The sequence below is a fragment of the Pleurodeles waltl genome, chromosome 6, assembly GCF_031143425.1.
Source record: "Pleurodeles waltl isolate 20211129_DDA chromosome 6, aPleWal1.hap1.20221129, whole genome shotgun sequence".
NCBI lineage: Eukaryota > Metazoa > Chordata > Amphibia > Caudata > Salamandridae > Pleurodeles > Pleurodeles waltl.
This window is the reverse complement of record NC_090445.1, coordinates 1,116,663,493-1,116,691,287: the sequence shown is the minus strand read 5'-3', so window position 1 is coordinate 1,116,691,287 and position 27,795 is coordinate 1,116,663,493. Positions and strand designations below refer to the sequence as shown.

The window sequence follows — 27,795 nt, the reverse complement described above, 5'->3', positions numbered from 1 at the left end:
AGGCGTGCTGACTGCCCTGGTCGTTGCCTTGCTCCATAACTAACTCTGCTCTGCCACTTTGAGCAACACCTTTTCAATACAAGCAAGTATTTCAGCTCAACTACCAAATTCTGCCCAATAAAATCCAGAAGGGAGAAAGATCGATATGCGAGCAGAGCCACAGATCTCTCTCATTGTTGTTTCTTAAAACTCTTTTTCTGTTGATCGTTAATGGGTTGGAAACATCAATTATAAGTAAGCATTGGCCAAGCCAACTGGTCTTAACTGTGGGACCTAATGATTTTGCCAAAGCATCTTGGAGATTCAGAACAGTACTGCACATTGTTTTCGGCCTATTCTAGTTAGCATGCGTTGAGGGGATAAAAGGCATAATGACGTGGCCACTGCTGGCAGCATCATTCTGTAGGCACGTGTCATTTTGTTGCCACATACCTGGGTCATCAGCAATTTGCTGCCTTGCCCTCCAAACAAAGTAAATAAATAAAATATATATATTTTTTAAAGTGTGGGAGTAGTGAGGTGAATGGAGGAGTTGGTTGAATGAGGGGCGGGAAGTAGCAACAAAGTGGGATGACACAGTTTCAAATTTAATATGGAGCCTGGGTAGCAGAAGGCATGCAGTGTACAATGGGGGAAAAGAGACAGCAAAAAATAGCAGGGTAGGATTTAATAAAGGAAAAGGGCACAGGGGAAAGAGCTAAAAAAACATATGCACTCTCAAACAAAAAGAAAGATGTAGTTCCTTAAAGGTGGGTGAATACAAATACAGAAAAAACAAGTACAGGGAGGGAGGTTGGGAATACAAACACAAGATGGACAAGGAAAGCCACTGAATAAGAAATAAGCAAATGAGACAATAAGGCCAACCAACGTCAAGAAATGGGTGAACTAAAAGGCCACTATAGGTTTTTGGTAACCTAAAATAGGTATTTTCTTTTCCATATGGCTTACATTTTCTGGGAGCAGAGACCTTAAAATTCCAGGCCCCTTGGTATTTGCACTGCTGTTTTTTTTATTCACAAAAGTACATTAATTATTGGGGAGGAGAGAGAGAGAGACAGCAGTCACCAATTTCTATCCAGTGAGATCAGGACAAACCTATTCACGGTGAAACCATGGTATTTAATAAAGCAACAGGAAAACTTGTTTTATTTGATAATTAAAAACAGACTAGACAATTGTTCATTAAGGCGATTGTTTGAACTTGAGTTTCTGGTTGACAGAGGTACGCATCCTGATGAAGCAGGAACCACAATCCTAGTCAGGCTAAGTGTCAGGCAAACCCTAATTTAAACTATGCTCATCCTCTGGTAGCTTGGTACAGAGCAGCCAAACTTATCTTAGAGGCAGAGTGTTAAGCATTTGGGCAACGCTATAAATAGCAAAACAGTTAAAACCCCCCCCAAAGAGATTCCAAACCAGGTTAGAAAAATAGAACTTAAATTTAATAAATAAAAAAAGACCAAAACAGAAACCATCCTATAAGTAGAACTTGAGATATTAATTTTTAAAGATTAAACTATAAAATATCACTTATAAGAAAAGAAGTGCTAACCGGGATATCTTGTCATACCAGGCTGGTATCTAGTCAAAAGTTCAGGCCAACCGAGATGAAGCATGGGCTGGATACAGGGATCCAGTGAGGCCGGTGGAATAAAAGTACCTTAATCTTGGTTGCGTTGACATGGAAGATGTGGGGTGCAGCAGAAGCAATATGCCTATGTAGATTCCCATAGTAGAGATGCATTGATTATCCCCACGTAGTACAGGCAGTGCGGCAATTCTCTCCACGCAACGACAGCCATGAGTCGGTTCCAAGCAGTGGCGGGTCTGGAGGCGATGCAAGAGCAGCGATGCATCAGAGTCGGGCCTCGCAGCAGAGGTGATGCACCAGTTCGGATCCAAGCAACAGGAGCTATGCACCAGTTCTGATCTGCGCAACAGGAGCGATGTGCAGATTCCGATCCATACAGTGGTGGCAATGCTTTGGGTTGACAGCGGATGCGTTGGTTCTGGACTGGGGTGGCACCACTTGGCAGGACAGACACACAACTGGCAGAGTCCAGGTGCAGAAGTAGGTTGACTGGAAGTCTTATGTCCTGAGACTTCAGATAAGGAGACCAGTCAGCTGGACCCTGGAATCACTCAGGATTCAAGTGATGCAAGTCAAGTCCTTCTCACCCAGGCATGGGAACAGCAGAACAAATCTCTTCCAGATTGTGAATTACACTTATAAAATATAATATAGTAATCCCAATGTTATCCTGCGGCAGAGAGAGTTAAAAAAATTACTTTGGTAGTTTTTCATTACAAGGACATGTACCACTTAAAAGTACAAGTCCTGCTTTTAAATATATTGCACCCTGGCCTCTAGGTTGTTGAGAGCCTACCTTAGAGGTGACTTATATGTACAGGAAGGGAAGGTTTCGGCCTGGCAAAAGGTTACTTTTTTTCAGATCCATATGGCAGTGTAAAACTGCACATACAGGTTCTGCAATGGCAGGCCTGGGGCATAGTTGGAGGGCTACTGAAGTGGGTGGTACAATCCGTGCTGCAGGCCCAAAAGTAGCATTTTATATACAGGCCCTGGGCACCTGTAGTGCAGAGTATCAGGTACTTACAAGTAAATTAAATATGCCAATTAGGGATAAACCAATATTACAATGTTTAGGGGAGAGAGCACAAGCGCTTTAGCACTGGTTAGCAGTGGTAAAGTGCACAGTCCTAAAGCCAGAAAAAACGAGGTCAGAAAAGTGGAGGAGGTAGGTAGAAAGGTCAGATCTAACAGCCACTATAAAGTTTCAGTGGCAGAGTTAAGTCAAGACACAGACAGACCATTGTTTGGATGGAAGACAGACAATATATGTTACACTATATCCCAACTGACTAAATTATTAGGCAGAACCATTGCTTTTCTGATACTACAGCTGCAATATGAGGTACAATTGTCCGTCAGCTTTGTCCACCAATAAGCAGCAATTTACTTTCCTGACAGCACTGAGAATCACCCTCTGAGGTGAGCTAGGGGGTTCAGCACTTAAAGGGCAACAATGAGAGTGGCACTCCAAGGTGAGCATATACTGGAAGCATGTGCTGGATAGCACAGAGAATCTGCCTCGAAGGTGAGCAAACCATTACCAGCACTTATTGGGCTGCACTGACAATCTCCATCCTAGGAGAGCGAACAAGTACCATCACTTAAAGGAGAGCACAGAGAATCTATCTCCAAGGTGAGCAAATGAGTACCAGCACTTGCCATACAGAACAGAGAAACTCGTTCTGAAGATAGTGAACAAGTTTCAGCATTTACTGGAAAGCTCCCTCTGACGTAAGAGAACAAGTAACAGCACTTACTGCAAAGGACAGAAAATCTACTTCCGGGGTAAGAAAATCAGCACTGGCACTTACGGGCCACCATTGAGAATCCCCTATTGAGTTAAGTTAATGAATACCAACACTCCTGGGCAACACAAGGCAAATATCTCCCAGATGATCGAACAAGTACCAGCACATTTTAAAGTGATCGTAAGATTTAACCATTTTGAAGCCCTGAGCAGCATTTCCTAGTCCTACTCCAGCAGCCTGTCAGTGTGTGGCAGTGTACACAGCACGTACTGGAGACACTTGTAAAATAAAGGCATGCATTTTATCAACAGTTTTATTGGAACCAAGGCTGGGATGGGAGCTACCGGAGTTTGCTGCACTCCCACTTTATCCATTATATTTTCTGCGAGAGGTGGTTAGGTAGAAACATCAATGTGGGCCCCAAAGGCAGATGGTTGAGAAACAGGAAACGAGTGGAGATTTTTCAGTTTCCAGAGACGATATTGCGACTGGGAAATGTGATTTTGAATCGTTTGGGGAAAATGTTATACAGATCACTAGATGGAGCCACACTGCAAAGTAAAGATTCCGACCCCTGCAAGATAGATTCGGCTTTGGTAGCTTAGATTGGTCGCTGGAACTGTGCATGTAGTGATTGCTGTTAAAAAGGAATGCTACAGAACAGTCAAGATTCAGAGAACAGCTTCGTTTTTGCACGGAAGAGGTTAAATCAAGAAAAGCTGGGGGATTTTGACTGCCTTGGGGCAGGGGGCCAATGGCCTAATCACAAAATATTTGTGATTGGGCAAACACATTTCAATGGGAGAAGGTGAGGCAGTATTTGGCTCATACAGATTTTACCATCATATCATGAAAACAGATTTGTAGGGGTGGTATTGTGTTACAAGGCTATTTGTTGAGGCATTTCATTTTCTTTATGATTGTTATATGTTGTGGTTTTTCTTTTAGCTTTTGTGTTTTAGTCTCTATTACTCCACTGTGCTATTGTTTTACATTATTTTTTACTGTGCCCGGTTAGTTTTTTGTCATGAAATTTTGCTTTATGTTATTTTGTTGTGTCCTGCTATGTAATTACTACTGATGTACCTACAAATGCTGCTACATCTTCAGCCGAAAACTGCTGATTTCCTTCAAGTTAAGAGGCAAATAACCATTTCCCATTTCCCTAGGCCTAGGGCCTGGTAATAAGTCAGGCATAAATTTCAATCCCTGTGCAAGCATTAGTTTTTTTCTCCTGACATGTTGCAAAATATATGTTGGGGGGGGGGGGGGGGGGGGGGGGTACCAGTAAAAGAGGCCAAAAGAGGATTTTGGTGCAATAAGTATCACTTCTGCATGTTATTCCACATTCTCAGAGCATAAACACATAATAGTATTGAATCTAGTAAAAACGTCTCTCTGGGTTAATGGTATTCACCACGTGCTGTAAACAGCCCCGAGTTTTGCAAAATCATAATTTGGCCCTAAAGTGCTAAAATATTGCTACTTCAGCCCTTCAACTGTTTTGGACTCCAGTAAGCCCATAAGTAAGTCAGAGCCCATGTCTTAAATTACCAATAACAGTACTACCTTATTGTGATACAGGTCCTGGAGACTGAGCTAGTTAGTAGCTTCCTTTTACTGCTATGTAACATGCCTAAAGGTTACCTTCTCCTTATGCATTTGAAGCAAGCTTTGGCAAAGCCAATAGCCTGTGAAACCTACTGCCTTTCACAATGCTTTCCTTCCCTAGATGGCTGATGTGTGTCCAAACATGCAACAGCCACCTTTGTACAGTGTTTTATGTTTAAAAACATCTATTCAAAGATGGCCACACCATGGATGCGAGTATGTATGCACAGTAGGCACCCTTCAATTAGTTTTCTAATGACTTAAGAAATTCCATTAAAAATCGATGGTAGAGCTTGCATCTGCATCAGCAATATTTGAATGCATTTTCATAAAAAGAAAAGCAATTGAAAAATACCAGCTGTGCATGTTTGCGCACGGACAATCATAGACAGACATTTCTGAATAGTTAAAGACCTATTTTAAGATGGCTGCCCATTGATACAGCAGACGGCAACATTCAGAATATGAAAGGGTTTCAGGGACAAAGGCTCAGAGGAGAGCAGTTTATAATGGACAGCAGCATGAGGAAAGGAGGTGGCACAGAGATAGCGAGGAAGAGAAAAGTCTCTCACATGCACTGCAATGCAAGATCTCATGTTGGCAGTTGAAAGAAACATGCCATGCCATCAAAACACTGGGTGATCGAAATATTCTTTGGTCAGGAAAAAAAAAAAGAAGATGGAAGAAATCCATTGAATCGGGTGCAGAGAAGTGAGTTAGACAATAAAGCCCTCTAAACATGAGTAAGTGTCTAGCCCGAAATCACTTGTGCGTTGTTCATTGCAACAAACACTTACAACTGTCTGTACACAAGACCTACAAAGGTGGGGCCACACCACAGTGACTGCAGACAGCGATAACATAATCCTGCTTACCATTCTTGTAATGAGGCCTCCTAGCTCTCCAGAACATAAAGGGGGTTATTCTAACTTTGGAGGAGGTGTTAATCCGTCCCAAAAGTGACGGAAAAGTGACGGATTTACCACCAGCCGTATTACGAGTCCATTATATCCTATGGAACTCGTAATACGGCTGGTGGTATATCCGTCACTTTACCGTCACTTTTGGGACGGATTAACACTCCTCCAAAGTTAGAATAACCCCCAAAGTGTGTTATAAATGAGATTCCAAAATGAACACAGGGAAACTAGAATTCCTTTTTTATTTGAAGTCATATTTACAGTTTGCACCCCTCCCCAGGACCTCAGCCACAAGGAGACAAAGTCCAGGCTAAGTCATCATTTACCCACCTTGGACTGGTGAGAAAGGGTCCTGTAACATCGGTTTGATATGCTCATACTTTACATGAATCAGATTAAAAGGAGCAAATCTAGGGTAGCTTATCTGATAGCTTAATGAAACCCACAGGCATTAAAAAACTAACACACTTTCTCAGAAGACTAAACATTGATATGCCCTTACCTCCACCACGCACCACTTGACCAAAAAGCCAGGAATCTATCACTTAATTCAACATAATCAAGTGTGCTACCTTCATGCAAAATCCAGAAACAATGTCTTTGTTCTGCAGCCAAGAGCAACACATATTTGTTCAGATCCAGTAAGGATAATCTAAAAAAAAAAAAAAAAATCACACTTTTGGAATAGCACTCAATGCAAAGATAATGCTCACAGTGGTCCAATCTGATGGGAAGCAATGAACACAAAGTGTAAGGGGCAACGCTATCTCCATTTGAATATTGGGTGCGCTATACGCTCTTAAGACATTATGGGGGTCATTACAACCCTGGCGGACGGTGTTAAAGCGGCAGTAAGACCGCCAACAGGCTGGCGGTCTTTTTTTTAGTATTATGACCATGGCGGTCACCGCCATGGTCATCAGCCGCTTCTCCGTTCCGCCCGCCAGGGCGGAGATGAACGCTGGGCCGGCAGGCGTCACAATACCGCCGCCGGTATTGTGACCCAGCTTACCGCCGGGGATTTCCAGCGGTAGGAACTGCCATGAAATCCATGGCGGTAAGCACTATCAGTGCCAGGGAATTCCTTCCCTGGCACTGATAGGGGTCTCCCCCACCCCGACTCCCTCCCCTACACTCCTCACCACCCCTGCCACCCCCCAAAGGTGGCAGGGCCCCCCTCCCCACCCCGACCCCCGACATTACCTTACACATACACACCCGACACGCACGCACTCACCACCAACACACATACACGCACACACACCAACATACATTCCAACATCCACACACATAGTCAGACACGTACACCCACATTCACGCACACATCCATACAGACATCCATACAGACACGCACACATTCCCGAAACACGCAACACCCCCGCAAGCATACACGCACTCACACACCCCCCCTACATACACAGACGCACACCCCCATGCACCCACACAACACACAACACCCCCCAACCCCCTCCCCTAACGGACGATCGACTTACCTGTTCCGTCGATCCGCCGGGAGGGGACGGGAGCCATGGGGGCAGCTCCGCCAACACCACACCGCCAACAGAACACCGCCGCGCAGAATCACAGGACGTGATTAGCTGGGCGGTGTTCTGTTGGCGTGGAGGTGGAGCAACCTCCACTTCCCCGCCACCCGCAAGTATGGCTGTTGGCGGCTCTCCGTCGGAAAAATGACAGAGGGCAGCCAACGGTCATAATACGCTGAGCGGCAAACCGCCACTACTGGCGGTCTTCCGCATGGCAGTCCCTTGGCGGTCTTCTTAAAAGACCGCCGAGGTTGTAATGACCACCTATGTTTTTAGCCTAATCAACTAAGGGGAGACACTCCATCAAGAAAGAACTGTTTCAGAATTAACTTGTGAGACGCAGGATTAGGGGTATAAATCTCTTATCTGACAAGCCTTAATTGAGGACATAAAGCTATTGTCACTGCTAAAGCATAGCATACTTGGTGAGTTCAATACTCACAGTAAAATCATAGGAGCAGTATGAACGGTAAAAGAGACACTCAGCTGTTATAGAGATGTACCACACGAGTGATTAGTGAACGGCACAGGGGGCATTTCTTGGGCTCCACTAATGCATGGTAGCAGGTGTGACAGGAGCACACATGGCCACACTCTAGAAACACACATGAGATGCTGTTACTGAAGCAGACAATGCAGATATTCTTCATTGTCTCCTCATTCTCCGGGTAACCATCACGCTGGAGTTGTGACTGAGTTTCCTGAAACAGGTTCTGAAATTCCTTCCGTCGTCGTTTTTCACGGTACAGCAAGTACTGTCGCCGCAGAATGAAGAAGAGGCTGGTGCAAGTGGCCACCCCAAAGGCTAGGGTGAGCACCTTCCAGATCCTCATTCGAGATTCCTGCTTTTGTAGTAGTGATTGGAAATCCAAGCTGCTCAGATGGTACTGCATCCCAGTTTTGGGTGGCTGAAGCTTGATGGTTTCATGGTCCAAGACCACCTCTCCCACGGCTGTGACTGTAGAACCAACTTTCAGCATCTCCTCTGTTTCCAGGATGCCTTTAGGTCGCTCACCACTGAAGTAGTGACCAATGCTGTCGGTGAAAGACTGAACTGAAGGGTGGAACTTTTCATACACAGTCTCCAGATCAAGCTCCACTGCTTCCATTGGCTTCAGCACCCTTAAAGAGACAGATCCACTACTAGCATCCTCTGGTACCAGTTCGAAGGGAACAGTGTTGGTTCGCTGGTGAAACAACTTCTCACAGTCATTCCTGCATTGCAATAAAAGGAGAGAGGAGAAAAAGTGAGATTCATTGATGTCACAGCCACAGTGCAATCTGTGACAAACCGCGGCATAGCACCTCGGATTGTTGAAGGAGCTTTAAAAAAACAGAATACTATAAAATCTTGAGAAATTGAGGGGAAGAATTCATCATTTTTGTAATTGTGTGAGATGTAAAGGACTTGAATGCTCAACCTATGGCAGAGTTCAATGTCCTGTTAAGAACCAGGCCACGCTAAATAAGGCAGTCTCAGGGCTCCGATTAGATCGGTTTGGAAATTTCAGTTGGTCTAATGAAAATGACACACTAAATGGGTTCAATGCAGGAGGTGAGGATCAAAACACAATACTTAAGGCAGTCCCACTGGAACACAATGCTACACTCAATCCAGGAAAAAGTCACTATTTCTGTGCTATATAGTAAATCCAGGATTGATTTCATGACATAGCAGTATTGCTGCAATAAGCAACTGCGGTACTACCTCTGGATACAGGATTTACTGGACCATGATTTGAGTTAAATATTATTTTCATACATTTCCCACAAACTTTTCTGGTTTTAACCCAAGGAACTTATCACCAGTCTTTTGCTTCTAGCAACCTGTCCTGGTATGTCTGTGATTTAATGAGGCATTACCACACTTGAGCTATACAGTAACATAGCATTACTCATTAATCAGTAGGATGTAGAAGTGTGCAGTACCTCGAATACCACAGATTTCCCCTTTTTCCTTACAGTTCTAATAAATATGGAGTGAATCAACTCAGTATTGCACCATCATTCAAAAGGAGCAAGGTGTACGTAAATTATGGTGGAAAGCTGCTTTGCTGTGGTGAAGGGCGGATAGCAAGAAGTAAACAATATTTGATCCACCCTATAGATCATTTTGATCACTCTCATTCCAATTCTCGACCATTAAATAATTGGAACAATTTTCATAGATAAGATGAGAACATGTGAAAAACGTGCATAAGTTGCATAGGTCTTCTTGAGAAAAGCATCAGGAAAAGCCAATGTGGTAGCCCTAGAGCACTACAAGATGGGCACCTGCTCACTGGAAATTCATTTTGCTTTATAGGAATACTCGTAAAAACAACAAAATAGCACTTTAGATGGAATGAACTGTCTCAAAATACTGGCCATCAATATAAAGAAGGAGTTACTGAGGACAGGAAATAGAAATTATTGTTAAGTTTAAGCGCAGAACGGGCTCTTTGAACTTTAACCCTTTTCATAACTGGAAGCCAATTAAGGGGTCCCCATAGTTCTCAAATGGTCACATTTTCTCATGCTCACCAGGACACTCATAACTCAAGAACCACTGAAGGTGAGTAATAAATTATTCAGTCAACTCTATAAAGTAACTGCAGTATTTTAGGAGGTAGTTTGCTTAGACATGAGGTCTAGCACACCCCTCCAGCATGACAGGAAGAGCATGCAATGCTCCCCTCACCAAAAACACCCGATCTGCCTTGCCCATCACCTCTCTCACTAATATCTACCTACTGTTCAGAAAGAGTATTAAGTACCAGTGAGATAGTCCGAGGCCGGGGGGTGTGGTTGGGGGGGGGGGCATGCTCATTTTCACCTGTTATTTAGAGGTTGGCACAGTTATTTCCATTTTGTGGACTAAAGCTTGTAATCATTAAGGTGCAAGAATACTTGCCGGATTGAGAGAATCTGGCTCACCAGAATCCCACAATTAGATGTGGCCAACTCGTAATGAGGACCATAGTGTTAACATGAGTCTACCATAATTCCTGCTCTTGCTACAGAAGATATAAAAGAGATGACTAGTAACGCAAAAGGATCTACTTCCTGATCCAAGGATTAACACAAGAACCGCTCCCATTTACTTTTGAACTGTTTCCTGTAAGAATACTTCCACACTTACAATTACACAGAGAGCTTTAGACTTGTATTAGAAAATGTTAGTTCTTCAATAACAAAACTTACCTAAAACGCAATGTAACAGATTGGAGAATCAATCCATTCTACTCACATAGGACACAGAGTTAGGAGTAGGCAATGTAATGACCTTTTGTAAGGTCTTAAAAATAATTGTCATGGGAATACAGTCATAAAATCACTCCCCACAAGTTAAACAAGAAGTCTTTCCTTTGGGTCTGCCAACTATACATCAGAAAATCTTGTGGTTTAGCTTCTACTAGACTGGAGAATAGTGAAGTCTTCCAATTAGTATATCTGCCCACTGGCTAGTCTGTGATCGTGATTCATAACAAAGAAATTCTTGCATATTAATTTTCAGTTTAAGCACTCAAGCAGCAGTGAGAGGAGCCAACGATAATGAGTATCTACTTGCATGATGATGTAGAACATGGAGGCAGAATTAAATTGGCTTACCCTTGAAGAAGAGATATGAATGTCAAGAAAATCAGTTTCAGTTCCTAGAGGTTAATCTGAAACTTCCCGTCCTTGCCAGACCACAACCTGTGTCAACTGGGAATATCAGTTTGGATCACTAACAGACAGTACAAAGCCACCCTGCATTCCCAGTGTCACAATAGCATGGCTGACAAACACAGTAAAAAGGTTGATATTCTTTGACTTTGAGAATAGTGCCTCTAATTCCACGGGGAAGAGACAGAAGAAGGAAGGTGTACTTTCGTACTCAGTCTGGTGCATTCTATTCAAAGGCAACTCATCATTTAAAAAAAAAAAAAAAACACTGAGCAAAAGATTTTAATATTTCTGCCACTATCTATATACTTCCAGAGAATCACAAAAGTTACACTCAAACTCATACAATGTATTTAGTTTTACATGTAATTTGTTAGTGTTTTACTATTACAACCAGTTACATGACAGTAGAGGCAGTACAGACATAACCCTCATTACTCTTGCACAAGACCCCTTATGCAGTCCACTCAGCAGTCATGTGGTATTGAAAATATTGATTATTTCAAGACAGAGTCCCTGGCATAGTTGTGCTCACACCAGCCTTTCAAACTGGAGGGGTGACATTTGGATGACAGGTACACTTTACCAAGTTAAGTCTCATACCATTTTTATACATGCACCCAATAATGATATCCTAATCATATTATTACATGAAAAATAGAATTTACTTAAACAGCGGTCATCATGAATATCTAAATGGAAGGTGAAGCACTGTTCAGTTACATCTTCATTGGTTGTCAAATATCTTTAGGACTGTTTGGCAGAAGAGTAGAATTATGTATCTTCAGCTGTTCATTGCAGTATGTTAGGTCAGCCTTGGTTGTGGGTCCATACACGAGGTACCCTTCTTTTTGCAAACAAAAACACAATGAAAGTGAAAAATACAGGACTGTGGGTGGGATCTGAATGGTGCACCCTAATAGGGGAGCTTTGGGAGAGGGTGATATCTTAACATTAGTCACAGAGGATAGTCTCTCAAAAACATCAGTAGTTTGTAATCTTCCCATGTTAAATGCATGAAATTGGCACTGGAAGAGCAGCATCATGAACGAGTAGAGGTAGATGGGTAGTTGTATCCTGTTAGCATTAAATGGAGTACTGTTAGCAATTGGGTCTCTAGTAGGCAGCGGTATGTACTCTGTCCAAGTAGGGATCACAATCCTAGTAAGGGTAAGTCACAACATAACCTATATTATCCTGTGCTCACCCTCTGGTAACTTGGCAAAGAGCAGACAGGCTTAACTTAGAAGACAACTATACAATAACTCATACAGTAGCACGGTGAAAACACCACAAAAAGTACTCCACACCAGTTTAGGTAAATAGATAATATTTATCTGAATAAAATAAGAACAAAATGACAAACATCCAATATGTACAAGTCATGATATCACTTTGTAAAGGTTTAAGTGAGTCTTTATTTACAAGAATCAGTAGTTGTATCCTTTTAACACACAGTACCTGGGATGCGTAAAAAATAACAATGCAGAGGACAGTAGAGCAGATGTGTCGGAAAATAAAGGGATGTATCAGATTGTCTGACGCAGCAGAGGTGATACATCGATTATTTCCACACGGTACGGTGCAGTGCCTATTTCCAGGAGCGCAGTCTTGGTTCCTCACTGCGGTGCAAGGATATTTTGATGCCCAGGGACGATGTGTGGAAAGTCCAGAACACGTTAAGAAGAGGCAACAGGTGCTGCATCGATCGAGCAGACAATGTGGTGAATTTTCAACCGTGATGCAGGAGCTGCGTCAATCCGGCAGCCATTGCGTCAAATTTTGCAGGCACTGTATCAGTATCACTTTTTTGATGTGCTGGATTTTCTTCTCTTCGGTGAAGTCTCTGATAGCCCTGAGACCTCTGAACAGGAGGCAAGCTCAATCCAAGCCCTTGGAGAGCACTTTTGGAGGAAGGCAGAGTCCTTCCAGCAGAGTCAGGGGTCAGCAGGCTGAAGGGCAACAAGTAGGCCAGCAGTCTTTCCAGCAAAGCAGTCCAGATGAATACTTTGGGCAGCTAGGCAGTCCCTCTGACAGAGTCCAGTTGTAGGTCCAGAAGTGTCTGAATTGGTGGAGTCACAGACTCAGAATGCATACCCAAAAGTACCTTTGAAGTGGAGGAAACTTCAAAGAGTGGTTGTGAAGTGCATAAGTTTCCCCTTCAACTACAGGACAGGTAGTGCATACATTAACAGCAATCAACAAGGTCTTTCGTTCACATATTAGCCACTGCTATGACCCTCCTCCTCTGCGAGGTGAGGATGCCATCTTGGACTACTTGTCCTCAATATCACTCCCTACAATTTCCATGGATACTCGTGAAAAACTGGATAGGCCCATTACCAGAGAAGAGTTGACCGCAGCGATATATGCTCCATAAAAACATCAAAGGCCACGAGAGCGATGGCTTCCCCTCCGAGTTTTATCGTAAATATGCCAATACAGTAGTGGATAAATTGCTAGAGGTTTATGCGTAATCATTGCACCGGGGTCTGCTTCCCCTCGCCATGCGAGAGGCCATTATAAAAATGCCCCCCAAACTGAGTAAGGATCCCACCACCCCCCGCAGCCTACAGACCCATCTCCCTATTAAATATTGATGTTAAGCTGCTTATTGGTGTCCCGGCCTCTCATTTTCTTCCCTGTCTTCCATCGCTGATACATTCTGACCAAATGAGATTTATCCCTAAACGCAGCACCCTGCATAATATACGTCAAATGGACCATGTTTATCATTCTACATACTCCTACCTGTAGGAATCAGCCCTCGCGTTACTGAATATAGCGATGGCCTTTGACTCCCTGAACTGGTCATATTTATGACAGGTAATGCAAAAGGATGGGATTGGCCCTAAATTTATACAGTGGGTTCAACGGTTTAATACCGACCCCTGCACTCGAGTGAAAACTGGAAGGGAAGTGCACGCCCTATTCAGTCTGGGTAGGGAAACAAGGCAGGGCTGCGCCCTCTCGCCACTCCAGTTCGTGCTGGCGATGGAGCCCCTAGCCAAACACCTCCAACAAACCCTACATCCCTGGGGTGTACCGTGGGGGAGACCACTCATGTGTATCTCCCTTTATGCTAGTGACCCTCTGGTCTACCTACGCGATCCAACCGTGTCAGTTCCCATCCTTATGTCCAAGATACTGGACTTTCAAAATGTTTGGTGTCTTAAGGTTCATTCCGCCACATCTAGACTACACCCCCTGGGCTCCCTAGTGGGCTGCCCACAGGAGGGGCTCCCTCTGCTAATGATATCCTGGGAGCTTACCAACATTTGGTACCTAGGGATTCGTCTAGCACCCGTTGCATAATCTTAGCTTGACATAAATGTAGGGATGGTGAAACAGGGGCTATGGACTTCTGTAAAATTTTGGCGGGGCTGCCCCTGTCTCCTATGGGACGGATTGCTGTCACCAAGATGATCCTGCTGCCTCTGCACCCTCCAGGGTTCATTTTATATTATCTCGAGGGAGAATTTCAAAGAAATTAATAGTATCATCATAGATTTACTATGGACAGACACATGGAAATGTACCAGTCTTTCCATACTGCAACGGACGTGGGGAAAAAAGGAGCACTGGAGGGTCCTACTATAGAGCTTTTTTATATGGCCAGACATCTCCAACAACGCATAGGATGATTGGACCTGGAAGACTCCTGGGAAAAAGAACTACTGCGAGGCTCGCATTTAGAGGAAGAGCTACCAGCTCTATTGATGCATAGTTATGGGATTCCCCAGGAAACCCCATACCTGATACCGCAGGTGGCGAGTGTCTGGGAAAGCGCTATGAAAAGAATAATCCGTCAAGCTCCATACGCCCCAGACATGCCCCTCTGGGCGCTACAATCATTTCGTAAAATAGTTGCCTCCATGTCGGTCCAACGTTGGAAAGACGGGGGCTGCGCTACCCTGGGCAACCTATATCAGGATGGGAGATTTATAACAATGGTGGACGCATTTGACACCTTCTGCCTCGGGCTGGAGCAGTTCCTACAATACAGTAAGATCTAAGCTACAGCGAGGGAGTGCTGGCCCTCCTTCCCAGAAGCCCTGCCCACTCGGCCATGCTGTACACACTCCTTATGATGGCAGGGGGTAGACACCTTATTTCAGATAAAATACCAAGCATTATGTGATGACCTCACAGGGGAGCAACAGCGAGTGCAGGCACAATGGGAAGCAGAAATCCCAGAACCTATCTCTGAGAGAGACTGGGCACGCATTCATATGGGGTTACGTCTGGTTAGCTCTAATTCTCGCTTCAAACTCATACAATATAAATTCCTGCACCAGAAATACCTCACTCCTAATGCAGATTTTCTGCTCATCCTTATCACATTGGAGGCAGATCCTCAACGGTATTCATAGAGCTCCAGAGTGGAGGCTTCAACCAACAATGAGGCAAATTATATTAGGCCTTTTGCCTGCACCCGCCACTAAAAAGCTTATTAGAAAGTTTAACCTGTTGTGCCTCACCTTAGTGAAATGTTGCATAGCTATCCACTTGTTATCGTTAAAACCCCCCACCAAAAGACATGGTTGAGAGATATAAACAAATGGGCTACTGCAGAAAAAATACGAATGAAACATGTTTGATTAGATACTAAACTAGAAGAGGACCTGCAAGCGTGGGCATTGATGTTACATTATCTTGATCAACATCCCCCCTCACCTGTCGAACATTCCACACCAAACTGACCAAAAGGCGATACTCCTATTTCTTCACTGTCACCTTCTCAGATAACAGTATAGCTGACTGTCTCCACTACACCTTATATCTTCACCAAATAGGGACTGCCTTCACAAATGCACAAGTGGGGAGGGTGGCGGGAAAGGGAATTGTTTAAATGGGAGGAGTGCAATGGGTTGTTGTTTGTAATGCAGTACTCACTGCACTTATGAGTTCTTTGGCATGACCATGTGGTCCTGTGTATTGATGCTCCTTCTTTGTTCCGTTCAATGAAAAAGACTTATTTGAGAAGAAAAAAGGTTCCACTTTCATCCCAGCCCTGTGGGGGGTTATCAGTCCTTTGTGTGAGGGCAGGCCACTGACCTTTAAACTGCAAGAGAGAGCCCCTCCACCCTTCCTGTCCAGGGAGACCCATCAATATGCAGATGAATGCAGATGCATCTGAGGGTCCTGTGTTTAAGGCTGTCTGGCTGGAATGCACAAGAGGATTTGTCAACCAGCATAGACCAGATGGGGATTGAAGACAGGCTGTAAAGGACAGATAACCGGAAGTGCAGAGAAATGCCTACTTTCTAAAAGTGGCACTTTTAAAATAGTAATGTAGAATCCAACTTCACCAGTAAATAGGATTTCTCACTCCCAAATATGACAAGTCTATTCCTCTCAGATCAGAAATTACCACTTAAAAGCATATAAAGGGATCTCTAATGCTGACCAATGAGAGGAGCAGGCTTCACAGTAGAGAAAAACGACTTTGGGGGGGTTTCAATACCAGGACATGTAAAAACATTTCAGTGCACATCCTGTCTTTTACTTACATAGCACCTTGCCCTCTGGGTACCTAGGGCCTATCTTAGGGGTGACATATGTAAGAAAAGGGGAAGTTAAGGCTTGGCATGTAGTATTAAATGCCAAGTCGAAGCATCAGTGAAACTGTACACACAGGCCTGGCAATGGCAGACCTGAGACATGGTTAAGGGGCTTCTTATGTGGGAGCACAATCAGTGCTGCAGGCCCACTAGTAGCATTTAATTTACAGGCCCTGAGCAAATCTACTGCACTTTACTAGGGACTTATAAGTAAATGAAATATGCCAACTGTGTATGAGCCAATGTTACCATGTTTAGGGGAGAGAGCACAAGCACTTTAGTACTGGTCAGCAGTGGTAAAAGGCGCAGAGTCCTAAAACCAACAAAAATGAGTTCAGAAAAGTGGAGGGACACAGGCAAAATGTTGGGGAAAGACCACCCTATTGCTGTCAGGTCTAACAAGTACTATATACATAGTGCAGGAATTTGAAATGCATGAGACGCAATCTGCCATTTGGAGACAGCAGACCATACTGGTTGCAATAGAATTGCCATTCTTTGTCTGGAAGTGTTGTACTCAACATGAACGCCCATTTATTTCTAGGGTGTGGTAGGGCTACAGGGGCCACAACTTCAATGTTGCATATAGTCTAGTGACTATATGTTTGGTCAAGGGGAGTGTATTAAGCAGCACTAGTGCCTTACATGGGGTAGACGATTCCTGGGTATGGAAGGATAATGACACAGCTGTTGTAAAGGGACTTAAAAAAACTGGATAGGCAAGCATTTTTGGATTCCCTCCTATGATTATTGTGTGCCAAATAACTAAGTATTTTTCAGCGCATACATCAAGGGGCATACCCAATTAATGCAGTCAGAGGACCTAGATTGGAAGTGGCACTCACAACAGGCGGTGTGCCTAAAAGTATGCATATTGTGCATGTGTGCAAAAATAATATAGTTCTAAGTCTGGGGCAACCAGTACCCACTGCTCATATGGTAATGTTAAGGTTTCACGGTTAACCCTGGGCTAACCACCTGCCCATGCCAATGTGATCATGTGTGACCTGAGCATTTTTAAGTGTTTATTTTGGGGTATGGACATGTTATAAAAAGGTACAGTAATTTGGGTAGGACAATCATTTTCATTAATTAAGTTCCACCCATGAAATGGACAGAGAGGTCCATCTCTTGATTTGGTCTTCAATTTTGCTGATGGCTCTTTCATTGTTTTCAGTTATCATAAATGTTTTATCAGAGCTGACCCATATTCCCAGATATCTGAACCAGGCTTGATTTCATGGGAGGAAGAAGTCACTGTGCAGTTCTGTGTCCCAGGTGTCAATGAGAAAATGGTGGATTTGTTCCAATGTTGGAAATCCTGCTATTGCTTAAACACAGTGAATCTGCGGTATGGCCGGGCTTAGGTTCTGGACATGGTGTTCCCGCTATGGTAATATTGTCGGCATATAGGGAATTTATTAAATAGCAGGAGCTGAACTACATGCCTCTCTATAGCAATGCTGCCAGTGGGCATCCCCGACGTGTTCCCATTCCTATGTCCAGTGGGTCGGACAAGAGTCCATTCAGTCGTACTCTGGTGGAATGCCTAGTATATAGCATGGGAATCTATGCTAAGTAGGCAGGTGGGATGCCCATCCTGCCTAATACAGCATACAGAAATTCCGACTCTAGGGAGTCAAATGCTGTGGTGGGTCTATAAAGATGCCACTGCTTGTATGTCAGATTTTAGTTGGTGAAGCAAAGAGAAGAGGGTCTGCACATTGTGGGTGGCACATATGTCTTGAGTTAACCCTGCGTGATCCAGCAGGACCATGTGTCTGTAGCTGTATGATATTCTGAGCAGCCTAGTGATAGAATATGAGCGAGGCCAAAGTCCAGCCAGTCTATGGTCGCTCATTGAACACCATAGCCTTACCATATTTATCTAAAAAGAAAAAGGGAGCACACTGCCTTGCATTCAAGCGGAAAATAGCCCCAAGGCATCATGGTAAATGCAGTCATTTAAATATAAATAGCAAGAATTTTTCAAAAAATTATTCACCCTTAGTAGGTGCAGCAAGTGCCGTATCGCTGTAGAAAGTCTTTCACCTAAGGTAGGTGCAGCGAGTGCATATCTCTGGACACGTGTTTCTGGCTTTCGGCCGTCATCAGCAGAGAGCGTATGTAACTGAAGGGGTTGCTTGAAATGCCGCCAAACGTCTTCACAGGTTTTTGTAGGACTCAGTAGGCACACAGGTGCATGCTGCTCTCTGCTGATGACGGGCGAAACCCAGAAACACGTGTCCAGAGATACACAGCACTTGCTGCACCTACTAAGGGGAAAGACTTTGATTACTTTTGATAATGTGAAATGAATCCGACTGCATTTACCAAGATGCATTGGGGCCAACTTTTTGCTGGAGTGTGAGGCAGTTTGCTCCCCTTTTTTTTGCACTGTGTCGAATGACGGCTCCCTTGAGCTAACGGGCTGACGAGCCTTGGTGAGGCACCTGTGCACCAGAGTGGTACATAAACCTGAGAAAACGTTTGGTGGCATTTCAAGCAACCCCACAAAATATGCTGCTCTCTGCTGATGACGGGCGAAACCCAGAAACACGTGTCCAGAGATACGCAGCACTTGCTGCACCTACTAAGGTGAAAGACTTTGATTACTTTTGATAATGTGAAATGAATCTGACTGCATTTATCAAGATGCATTGGGGCCAACTTTTTGCTGGAGTGTGAGGCAGTGTGCTCCCTTTTTTTTTTTGCACCATATTTATGTAAATCCTTGCCCTCTAGCTCAGCTGTCTCACTGAACTCAGTAAATTTAATGTTTATGTCTGAAAGATGTTGTACGTTCCCTGTCTGCTCAAATTGCCCTTTTATGCTAAGGATCTCTTGTTCTAGTTTGTCTAGGAGGCTTTGGAGGGCATTTTTACTCTGTTGTTTAGCTACACATATTCATATATAGCCTGTAGTCTAGACATGCCCAGGCACCGTGTACAGAGAAAACATGTGTGCCCTCCGTTGTTATGAGCTATCAGCTCCTCCATAAGCCCTATGCCACAGATGTATATAATGTTCTGCAGCACCTGTACAGCAGTGTTTGTGTGTGGGCCACGGGTGGGAACAGTCTATTTTGGTTGGAATGGCCACCAGGAAGGAATAGTTTGGAATGAAGTGTGAAAATCATTGATAGCGGGATCTCAGATTAACTTATGTTTCCCTCCCAAAGGTGAATGTTTGAAAAATAAGGGCCGCAAGAAGGGACACATGGTTGACACTGAACTCTATATATATATATGTCAAAAAGCCTGGTAGGTAATGCAGCAAGAGCAGTCCTATCTAGTTTAACACAGTCATCTCCCTAGTAGGTGCAGGGCTGACATGCAACACAATTGATACTGTACCTTTATCAAGAGCACCAACATAGAGAAGGCAGATCCTCTATGATCATCTGCTCAATGGTCCATATGTCATCCTATATCACTTAGTGTTTAGTGAAGTAAGCACAAATTTTTACAGGACCCAGTTTTGGACAGCAGCTCCTTGATGAATGGGTTTACACTTTCCTGTGCGGAGAATATGTGTGGTTCATTTCAATTAGTGTTTTTATGTTGTGCTGGGTATAGCTTGGTACACGGAATGGCCTTCTGAAACAGCCTGCCTTTCAGAGGCGGAGATTCTGGCATGTTTTTGAACCAGCATGGTAAAGTTTAGGTAGAAGAAGATCAAGTTTTCATTGTGGGACAATGTTTGTTTCTCTCTGGCCTGTTGAAGCCCGGTATCACGATCTTCTTAATTTTGAAGTCTTGCTAATATATGGCAGGGTAGGGTGCAGCACCCAGGGTGTGTGGCAACAGTGTGCTGTGCACTTAATCCACCACTATGTGTAAATTATTATTGACTCATCTGGCCTCCAAAACCTCATTTTGGGCTTCGATCACATTGTTTTTCATTATGCGTGACTGAGCAGTAGTCATTCTCTCCTGTTGTTAATAGCTTACAACATCTGATCTGGCTCAACAGTTTCATTGAATTGAAAAGGTGAGACTAGCTCGAGCAGAACTTTTCAGTTGGTACTGATGCCATCATATCCTTATAAACCTTAATGAAAGGTTCATGGATTGTCAGGACTCAAAGCTTGCTAATATGCATGAGTGAGGTTACTCAAGAGTTGCTCGAGGACCATGTTGAAATTCCAAAGCGGAGCAGGATGCGTTCTAAGAGGAATTTCTCTCTTAAGGCCCAACGTAAAAGGCTTAGCCACCGGGATTTTGAAGGAGGACAAATGTCCCCTACTTGCATATACGCTACAACTGCGGCTAAATGTAAATAAATGGAGGTGTATACTAAGCCTGCCTTTTTCTACTGCAGGGGGTAGCAAATTATGGGCCAGATGTGTCAAACATTTTTGCGTTGGGCCGTTTGCGATTGCAAAAATGCATTTTGATATGCAACAATTCTAATTTGCGATTCAGTAACTTGTTACCGAATCGCAAATTGGATTTGCAACTACATACCAATTCGGTATTAGGAAGGGACGTGTCAAGGGCGTCCCTTCCTAATATCGAATTGCAGGGGTATGTATGATTGTTTTGTGCCGGTGAATGCGGTCGGAAAACAATCGCAGTTACCACCAATTTCAAACTGGTAGTAACCCATTCGCAAAGAGGAAGAGGTCCCCAAGGGACCCCTTATCCTTTGTGAATGCATGCCAAAAAGATTTTTTAAGAGCAGGCGACCACTGCCTGCTCTTAAAAATTGAAAAGGAAACTTTTCTTTTTTAAACACATCCTGTTTTCCTTTAAGGAAAATGGGCTGCATTTAAAAAAAATAAAAGTTTGCTTTATTAAAAAGCAATCACAGACATGGTGGTCTGCTGAGCCCAGCAGGCCACCATCCCTGTGATTGTAGCCATTCACAATGGCTCGCAAATTGCGACCTACCTCATGAATATTAATGAGGTAGGTCCATGTGCGAGCCCTTGCGAATTGCAGTATGAAACTCCTGGAGTTTCATACATTCCAATAGCGATTACTTAATTGCGATTCACTAAAAATCCCAATTAGGTAATCGCTATTGTGAAGAATGATACATCTGGCCCTATATCCTGTACAGAGACCTTAAAGGGGTCTATTTGCTTGAGGATGTAATAGTTAATAAATCTTTTCTGCCTGGCCAGTTAGCATGGACATGTGGTGGCTTTAGTGCTTGCTTCGCTCAGTATAAGCATAGACACCTCTGGGTGGTTGAGACAGCCAGACTCTAGGACTTCCAGTGCCAGATCAGTAGGTTCAGCCATTTGGGGAATGGAGGTCGAAGCTGTCTCTGATATTGAGTGAGAAGGTGGAGTTCAGCAACAGCTTCTCCCGCAGGACATCTCTAGCAGCATGGAGTACTAGGGTTGTCTGGCTCAGGTCAGGGACATTACGATGAGGGTCATTGACACTTTTCACATCTTTCTCACTATATACAGGCGTGAATGGAAGATGACGAAAAGCGTAGACACACATCCCAGCCCAACTGCCCAAACACTGTGGGTGTGAGTATCTGGTGGTGAGGTTTCAGCATTTTTTGTTTGTGGGTGTGTTGAAGAGGTCGATAGCCGATGTGCCTCACTGCTGAAAGTATCTTTGGGGGACTTGTTGGTGGAGCTCCCACCATGAACTTGTCAAATTGTTGCCCACCACTAGGAAGTGCTTCACTAAGTGGTGGACCATGTTGGAAATTGACAGATATCCCAAGCCAGTGAAGAGGACTGTGGGAGAGTAAATACTCCTGCTTATATAGTTGGTAGATGGCAGTCAAGTTGTCCATCTTTTTGAGTACAGTCTTTCCCAGCATGTGCTTGAGCAAGGCTTCAAGAGTGAAAAGGAACACCCAGAGTTCAAGGTAACTGATGTGATGGCTCAGGTGCTGGGGAGTCCAGGAGCCCTGATTAATGATGTGACTGAGTTGCATCCCCCAACCCAACAAAAAGCACCTGGAGCAATGATAAATTGCCATCACGGGCTAGTTACAGGGCAAATCTATTGAACTGGAGACCACACTTGTCTCCAATCCAGTGAAGCTAAACCACCAGGTCAGATGTATGGTTGGGAGACCCAAATGGATACCTTTTTGCTCAACTTGTGGAGAGTTCTTTTATACCTTTACCCACAAACCAATCATTCGTAAAACCTTACAAAAGGTATGACATGGGGCACTCCTAGCTTAGTGCCCCATGTGAGTAAAAGTGAATGTCTTTCCTCCCTCCCTAACACTGCCTTTCAGATAAGATTTGTCATTGAAGAACTAACGTTTTCTAACCTGAGTCTAAAGCTATCTGTGCAATCGTAAGCGTGGAAGTATTTTAATAGGAAACTGTTCAAAAGCGATGGGAGAGTTTCTTGTGCTTCCAGACTTTTGTGTTACTTGTCATCTTTTTATGTCTTCTGTAGCAAGAGTAGGAATTATGGTAGCCCTAGGTTAACAGCATAGTCCTCATTCCGAGATGGCCACATCTAAGCAGGAATTTGGCAAGTATTCTTTCACCCTAACCCATTCATTACAGATTTTGGTCCCAGAACGGGAATAACTGTGCCAAGCTGTAAATAATGGATGACTGTGCATGTTCTCCACAATGCCTGGGACTATACACTGGTATATACTACTCTTTCTGAGTAGGTGATAAAAAAAATAGCTAACGTGGTGATGGGCAATGCCGATTGGGTGTATTGGTAGGCTCTTACTGTTCCACCAGTGCAGTGCTGAGAGCGCTAAGTAAGGAGCTTTACCAACTCTAGATCTTCCCATTCACCCTCCACTTGTGACCATTCTTGTGCAAGACATGCTTGCAGTGGGTGCATGTGGAGTTCTACGGGGTGTACAATAGCAATGAATGAAACCATCACCCCCAATAGTTTAATTACTGACATTACTGTAACAGGATTTCCTGTTTGAAAAAGATGCAGCAGCTGCAGCTATTGAAATGCCATCACTCTACTCTGTCAGGACGGTTTTCCAATAACAGCGCTGAGGATGGAGCTCAGGAAGGGCTGGATTTGGTGGGGTTGGTGGTGGAATTTTTTGTTAACATTGATAGTGAAGCCTTAACTGTGGAGTGGGAACACTACTGTCTGTCTGTCTGCTAGCCATTCTTTCCTGCTGTCCTATTTATCAGCCAGTCATCTAAATTTGGGAAGATGTGGATGGCACTCCTGCAAAGATGTACACCTGCCACCGCTAATGCTTTGAAAACAACCTTGGGGCCATATTGAGTCCAACCGGCAGAAGTGATAGTGTTGTTCATTTACCACACAGTGAAGGTGCTGATTGTGCACCTGGGGGATAGGCATTTGAAAGGAGTCATGCGTTAGACCCAGCACAGTGATAAAGTCCACTTGTCAGAGCAGCAGGCTGATGTCCGGGAGGGTGGGGATATGGAAGTGCTTCAACAAGATGAAGCAACTGAAGAGCCTGAGGTCCAGGATCGGCTGAAGGGAGCCATCCTTTTTGTGAATTAGGAAGTTAAAGGAGTACACCTCTTGTTATTATCAGTACGGAGGCCAGAAGGAGTGCCTGTATTTCTTTTCCTAGAAGGTGGAGGTTGTCCCTGCTGAACACATGGCAGTGAAATGTCATGTTGGGGCTGTACTGTGGAACTCGAGGCAGTGGCCTTGCCCAATCACCACAAGTATTGCCAGATCGGCATTGATCTCCTCACAACCACGAAGGAGATCCTCTGAACTATCCCTGACAGGTATTATGTGATCCAGTGCAGAGGGGCTGGGGAGGGCTGGCCAGTCACTGTTTGGAGGTGTAAGGGTCCCTGCTGGAGCTGCCTCTACCATTGTCCTGGATGTGGCCCCTGGTGTAGTCATTACCTGACCGGGGTTCCTGAAAGAATCGCTGTTTGGGTTGATAACCTTGCACCTGACTGGGTCTCTGGCTCTATCTTTGAACTGCTGTTTCCAAAATGCAGCCTCTATGGCAGTGGCCTAGAAAGCAATCAGACACTTGGCTCTGCTGGAGTCCTTTATATTCTTAAACAACTTGTCAACCTGAGGGCTACAGAGATGCCCTACGTCCAAACAGGAGGTTGAGGTGTTGCTACTACAGCTTGTGCCTGAACCCTGAGATGTGTAGACGGGCACGTTGTCGCAGGTGTGACTTGTGCTGATGCCTCAGGAAGAGGTATCTGCTTAATCAAGGGCACAGCGAATGCTGCTATTAGAGATTACATTTTCCTGGACGACAAGCTCTTGCTCCTTTTTAATAGCTTTCTGAGAGGTGCTTCACCAGCTCCTCCATCTTCTAAATGATACCCATCATAAATCGAGATAGGAGACCCACTGAATTGGTGATGCAAAAATGGGTTGCAGCTCCAGACCCACACGCTTGTCAGCAGCATCAGTAAGTTTGCTCTCCTTGTATGGTGGGGGAGTCAACCCTCACATGTGCGGAAGAGTGTTTCTATGCTGTGTAGCTGGCACAGGAGCTTAAGGAAACCTGACAGTAGATGAAGTGTGAAAAAAGTGAGGCCTTCCATTTGTTTTATCACTCTAGGAGTAACAACCTTACCCATTACTCACTCTTTGAAATGATCTTTTGCAGACTTTTGACTGAATTGCGCTGTTTTTTTCAGTTATGGAGAGAGTCTCCACAAGGAAGTCGTCCTCATCCTGAAGCATGTGTATGGCCACCTTGGGGTGTCGGGCCACACTCCGAATGACTGCATGATAGGCGGTAGTGTCATTGAGTGGCTATGATTTGGTGGGGTAGGGCTCTACATCATGACTGTCCAGAGGGGTAACAGAGAAGTCTTCCCAGAAGTCACTCACTACTCTCCTTAGGTGCTTCTGGTTCATCATATGGATCTAACTGCTAGTTAGGGCTCCCTCAGGAAAACAAAGTGTGGACTAACCTGTCCGTGGTGTCAGGAGATGGTAGCGGACGGGCTGTGGTGGAAGTGGCTGTGGTAGAGGAGAGTTGCATGTGGTACAAGGCAGAGGGTGGTGGGCTTGTGTCCCTGTCCTTTTATTTCCTCAGTTGGGAAATGCTGGGTTAATCAAAAGGCTGCTTCTCATTAAAGAGCCTGCACTTAGTGGGTGTATGTGAGAAAGCATGTGGAGGCGCCTCAGGATCATGCCAGTGTCCAGGTGGGTGAAAAACAAAAGTCCTCATCAGAGACTCAAACAAAGGTAAGATGACCAGGCCCTCATTAGACTCTGACCTCAGCATCAAAAGTTGTTTTAGCATTGGTCTGGCAGCCACTTTCATCATTCATCTAGGCTCTAATGAAGTTTGGTTTATGTCTTGAAGTGGAGGTGAAGCCGGTTGCTAATGTGGCTTGACATTTTTGTGGGAGTGGCTTGGTGGGCATCAAGGCCACTGGGATTTGGAATAGGTCCCAAATGTTGTTTCATTTTATGGTTTGACTCAGGGCTTGATTCCAAATTCCCAAAGGAGCGGTGATCTGCTTCAGCCTGGGCACATTTTTGGGGCTGAAACGTCATTACCTGACTTTTGGGCATCGGTACTGGAGTTTGGACCTGGGTGTGATACTGGTGAGAAGGCCCGAAGGTTTCAGTGCTTGAGCATCAACTTTGTCATTAGAGGCATTCCAGGAGACATTTTCTGGGACATTATTGGGGTATCGGGTGTAGGATGCTGCTTCATGTCATGATGTCCACAGAATTTCTCCCTCCGATACCTCATTCTTACAGCCGACGGTGGTGCAGTAGTTACAGAAGTATTGTTGGTGTTGGGTAGAGGAAATGTTGCAGACACCATGCTGATCCATCTGAATGTATTTGGTGTTGCACATAGAGCTGAAATGGAAGGGTGTATTTTCCATATACTTTCAAGGCATTCTACAATGAAAGAACTTATGATTGGTCAAAGTTGTCAGTGTCCAGGGTCAAAGGGCGCCTAAAGGTTGTTGACTGTAAATCACAGAGTAGGAGACTGTGCAGAGAGAGTTCATCATTTGTGTTCCAAACCAGAGGTGTTGAAATGTCAAAGGGCTGGCCCCAAAATGGCAATGCAAACACACTGGTTTTGAAACTTGTGCTCAAAAGTCCGAACCAGATGGGGAAAGAAAATAATCTGAAAGAACCTCTGTCCTTATGCGTTGTGGCTTGAGGGAGGGTTCTACGTTGCTCCAACGAAACAAAGTTCAAACGTCCGACCTCAACACTAGATGGTATGAGTATGCACAGAATGTGTATATAGCAGGTGCCTACAACCAACTGATCCTGAGGTGCCAGTAGCTCAGGATCCCCTTCAGAGTAGCTCACATTTTCCCTTTTACAGATACGGGAGGGCTGTGTCTATTTAACATTATCATCATGTTGCAGATAGGAGTGCCAGGTTCGGCTCCTCCATGGGGGCGGAGGAATGTCCCTCCCCCGCCCAGCGACAGCTGCAAAACCTTTACCAAACAACAATAATAAACTGTGTTTATTAGTGTTGTTTGTTAAAAGGGACGGGCATTGGGGGTGACAAGTAGTGAGTCGGAGTGCTCAGCACTCCCCCTGAAAGCACATGTGTTTGGCCGGCCGTCTCGGGCCAGCCAAACACACATGTGCTGTAGGCTCTCTCCAGCCCAGCAACACAGTTGCTGGGCTGGAGAGAGCGTGCACAGGTTCCCAGTCTGCCTGGGAGCACCCTGGCTGGGCACTCCCAACCAATCCTGACACTGCTTTGAGCAGCATCAGGATTGGCCGCAGGGCAGGCTGGGAGCCTGTGCCTGCAGTCGACGAGGGACAGAGAAGCAGCTGCAGCAGAGGAGGTATGTTTTCTTTAAAAAACTAATATTTCAATTACACCCCCCATCCCATCCCCCGCGCGCTGCCTCGCCCCTTCACCTTGCCGTGAGCCACTGCTGAGCACTACTAGAGTCAGATTTATGACCCAGGTCACAGAGGTGAAGAACTAAGCTATATAACTCCTAAATAAAAGTCCTTATCAGCTCAATATTGGAGGAGGGAACAAAATTATGTTTCTCAATGCTTTCAAAGCCGATAAAATTAAAATGAAAAGTTACCTTATGAATAAGTAAACTTTTCATTTTAATCTTCTCAAATTTTTTCAAAGTGTTGTATTTACAAACAGCATGTCTCCTGTTCCAGTGGTTCATAGTGCCATATTCATAACTGAAAAAGACAGTCATTTTTTAAATGGGGGAATATTTAAGTGCATAAAAACGTTCTGCATTATGAACATTTTTGT

At 44.4% G+C, this 27,795-nt stretch overlaps 1 protein-coding gene across 2 annotated transcripts in view; it reads right to left on the bottom strand.

Moving 5' to 3' along the window:
- Positions 1-6,101: 6,101 nt before the first annotated feature.
- The window catches only part of MUL1 (mitochondrial E3 ubiquitin protein ligase 1), a 123,228-nt gene continuing 101,534 nt past the window's right edge, over positions 6,102-27,795 (bottom strand). For both annotated transcript variants that reach the window (XM_069240277.1, XM_069240278.1), the window contains one exon: positions 6,102-8,635. In XM_069240277.1, coding sequence (XP_069096378.1) covers positions 7,903-8,635 — 733 coding nt within the window. In that variant the 3' untranslated portion in view covers positions 6,102-7,902. The remainder of the gene's footprint in view (positions 8,636-27,795) is intronic.